The sequence below is a fragment of the Phaethon lepturus genome, unplaced genomic scaffold (assembly GCF_000687285.1).
Source record: "Phaethon lepturus isolate BGI_N335 unplaced genomic scaffold, ASM68728v1 scaffold19778, whole genome shotgun sequence".
Classification (NCBI taxonomy): domain Eukaryota; kingdom Metazoa; phylum Chordata; class Aves; order Phaethontiformes; family Phaethontidae; genus Phaethon; species Phaethon lepturus.
This window is the reverse complement of record NW_010559959.1, coordinates 12,633-16,136: the sequence shown is the minus strand read 5'-3', so window position 1 is coordinate 16,136 and position 3,504 is coordinate 12,633. Positions and strand designations below refer to the sequence as shown.

At 37.8% G+C, this 3,504-nt stretch overlaps 1 protein-coding gene across 1 annotated transcript in view; it reads left to right on the top strand.

The window, feature by feature from the left end:
- Positions 1 to 1,085: 1,085 nt before the first annotated feature.
- The window catches only part of WTAP (Wilms tumor 1 associated protein), a gene marked incomplete at its 5' end in the record, with an annotated part of 11,879 nt that continues 9,460 nt past the window's right edge, over positions 1,086 to 3,504 (top strand). Inside the window, one exon of the mRNA XM_010293538.1 lies at positions 1,086 to 1,159. Coding sequence (XP_010291840.1) covers positions 1,086 to 1,159 — 74 coding nt within the window. The remainder of the gene's footprint in view (positions 1,160 to 3,504) is intronic.

Sequence of the window (3,504 nt, the reverse complement as noted above, 5' to 3'; positions counted from 1 at the left end):
ACAGTACATGGAGGTAGGAAGATGCAACCTGGAAGAAGGGGGGTAAAAGCTATAATGGAAATATTAGCAGTGTTTTCAAGTTTAAATGCACTTGCCCTCCAGAACTTCTAGAAGCTAACTTGGCTTTATATTATTAGATAGTATTTTTTCCCACTAAAGTAACAGTAGCAAAATAAATCATGTTGGATGAGATGCAAAGCGAAGCTATACGTTGCTAAATCATTTCATAAATGAACAGAAACTATTCACCATATCATAAGTTATTTGACATGTTTAATTTTTAGTCCGTAAAATAACTTTTCCTTATTTTTAGTATAGTTAACCATTTTTTTATAATCTATCTTTACAAATAAAATATACCAGTGCAGTTATTGATACGTGAGTCTTTAATGTTTCCTGTTGCATCTTAATTAGAAAGGCTGAGCATCTATGGTGTCAAGTTTCTTGAAAACTGCAGATGAATATTTACCATATAATGCTTCCTGTTCATATTGCTCTTATGTATTTTTGGGACATGTTTTATACTTACAAACTTGTCACATTTAAATTTAAATTTAAATAAAGAAGTTAAAAATGCCATACCATATTCAAATGATAGTAGTTGACAAAGACATAAGTGAGTTTTCTGCTTACTGATGTGTAAAGCACCTTGCTAGTTAAAATATACTGGCTCTGTTTTAAAATAAGTTGTGATAGACTTTGTTTTAGTTGCTGTTTTAATTTGTAAATTTCTTTTAAAAAGATAAAACACAAAAAAACCTACTCCAGCTTATAAAAGTCACCAGTCATCATCTTGAAAGTGTAGGTGTGCGTGTCAGAGTAGCAGTAGCAGAATCATTGTCCTGGTTCTGTTTTAGTACTCTTTTTTTTTTTTAAGAAACAAAATGGTAGTTGAGTGCATAGCTCCATTCTCTCTTGTGATCTGTGCAGAGTCGAGCAGCAGAATATATGGATTTCTTTTGATCTAGGAGCTTACTGAGAGTCTTGACTGGTGTTGCAGACTTACTCTGCATAGTTTCAGGTGACTAACTAAAGGCCTAGATTGAAGTTTAGATGTTCAATAACCTTGTGTGCCCTATTGTCAGCAGCAGCCTTGGGCTACCTTTCCTCTAGCAGGAACAACCCCGTAAAAGAAGCTGCTGGTCTTAGGGAAGTGCAGGTAAGGTACTGGCTACTGCTTCTGTGTAAAGCTTTGTTTCTGGTAGAGTTGGTGATGAAGTTATTGCTACTTCAGGGAAAGGTCTTAACCCCCTCCCAAGCTATTGCACAGCTACTGTAGGTCAATAAGCAGACAGGCATTTGGAAATACTTGCTACTCAAGTAGATTTTCCGTGAACAGGTAACAATGAGTGGAAGCTTCCTGTGGGTGCAGTTGAGCTATAGTACCTAGACAGTCATTACTCTTAGTAACCTACTTCTGGTTTAGGTTACAGCTCTGTATTTTTTCTCTTCTTCATTATGCAGTTTCTTCCCTCCTATATACCTTCCTTATAAGAAGGTTATATAGGTGTATTTATTTAGATTGCTTACATTTTCTCTTAAGCACCGCTGTTCTGTTTTGTAAGTGTTGGAGAGTCTGTTCTGTGTAGATAACTTTGGACTTTCAGCTGAAAGGATTCAACTGTTTCTTAAGAACCCCAGCAGAGCGGTTGAAAATGGTATTGTCTGTCTTAAAAAACAAAACAAAAAAAACAACAACAAAAAAAACCCACCCACCCAAACAAAACCCTACACAACCTGATGTGTAGATTATACACACGCTATACTAAATAGACTACTTTCAGTGGTCTCCTATCTTGGGTCATAGCAGAGAGAAAGCTGATACCAAGGTTTTTATTCTGTTTGTCCCTATTTGTCCATCTGATGGGCATTTGAAAAATACTAGCAAGTGTGTGCTTTTGTGTTTGGGAATATGAACAGCCAGTAGGCATTTCAGGTGTTAGAGTGGACATGTCCTGGGGTCTGGCTTTGGACATGACCATTCCTGTATATTCAGCTCTAGCCTGAAGTTGGTCCTGACTGCAGGCAAACTCTTCTGCTCCCCTCCCTTGCCACCTGGAGTATCAGTGGGAGGAGATATGTACCAGAGTGGTTAGAGGGAGCAAGAATGGGAGGCTTGGACTGGCTAAGCAGGAAGGTGAATGGAATAAGGAAGTAGGCAAGAAGGGTTAAGAGGTATCGGCTTGCTTCGGGAGTCAGTCATAACTGGGAGAGGTTGCTAGGTCTGGGTGGATGAAAAGCCTGATGGATAAGAACTCTGGAGTTAAAACTGGAGAAGGCACTTGGGGGATGGAGAAAATTTGAATTGGAAAAACTGGAGGAATAAATGATCTTTTAAGTTTGAGGAGGGAGTGAGCTTAAATAAATTATTTCTACACTTCTGTTTTAGGATTGACAGTTGAGGTGTTATGTGGAGCCTGTGCAAGTCCTCTCTGCTTGGTCTAGGAGCATGAGCTAGAGATACCCAAATGAGACTGTTAAGTAACTGACATTGGATAGAATCAGCTGGGTCCTCTTGAGCATTTCAGTGCATTCTGGCATGAGTGCGGAGCAGGTGGCAGCAATTCTTTGTGCTACTGGTCCAAGGAGTCTGTTACAGTTCTTGGGCTGGCAATACAAGAGGGAGGGATCTGGGCCTAGGTAAGGCAAGGAACATGGTTGGTTTTTTCCATAATGATGCCTGTCTAAAAATAGGTTGGGAACCATGTTGCTGCAGCATAATTATATTCCTGGAATACGTTGCCAGCTGGAGTGTCTGTATGTGTGCACACATCTGTTAAACTAGCTGTTTTGCCATCTACTAGTGCTAACCCTCACGAAGAATTGACAGGTTGTTGAAATACTTCCAGTAGTGTGAGTGTCAGAAGGTTGAGTGGATAGGAAAGATATATCAGTAACAATAAATGAAATAGATCTTTATTCAGTGAGCAATATTCTGTGCATTCAGTGAGGCACAGGACCCGTGGGGCTAAAATGCCATCCAGGAAATATTAGGATAATTTTAATTTGGACTTCCCTGTTTCTAAGTAGTGTTTTGTAGGTGGGTTCTTGAGTTCTTTTATTTCTTGAAAATATTTTTATGCAGTGCTTTATTCCCTTTATATTTCTTTCTGGAAATGTAAGTGTTTGTCTAAATTTTAATGATGGTTATTTTGATTTTTTTTTTTAAATAGCTAAGGAATTTTATTTTTATTATACCAAATTAGTATGGAGTGAATGGAAATATTTTGTTATTTCAATACCTTTGAAACCACTTCCTTGAAATAAAAATCCAAAAATTGTTACTACTTAACAATACATAAAGCGAAACACATGTTGTCATCAATCAAGAAGTGACTGAGGTCACTACTTAACATTTTTAAGGTAAATAGAATGTTTGTACTTACACTTTACACAGTAATGGTGAAGAGAGAGACTCCGTAACAGAGTAACGGTATATAGAAGAAAATGGTTAAACAGACAGTGCATTTGACTGTGCTGCTTGTCCTACGTAAAACAAAGTAC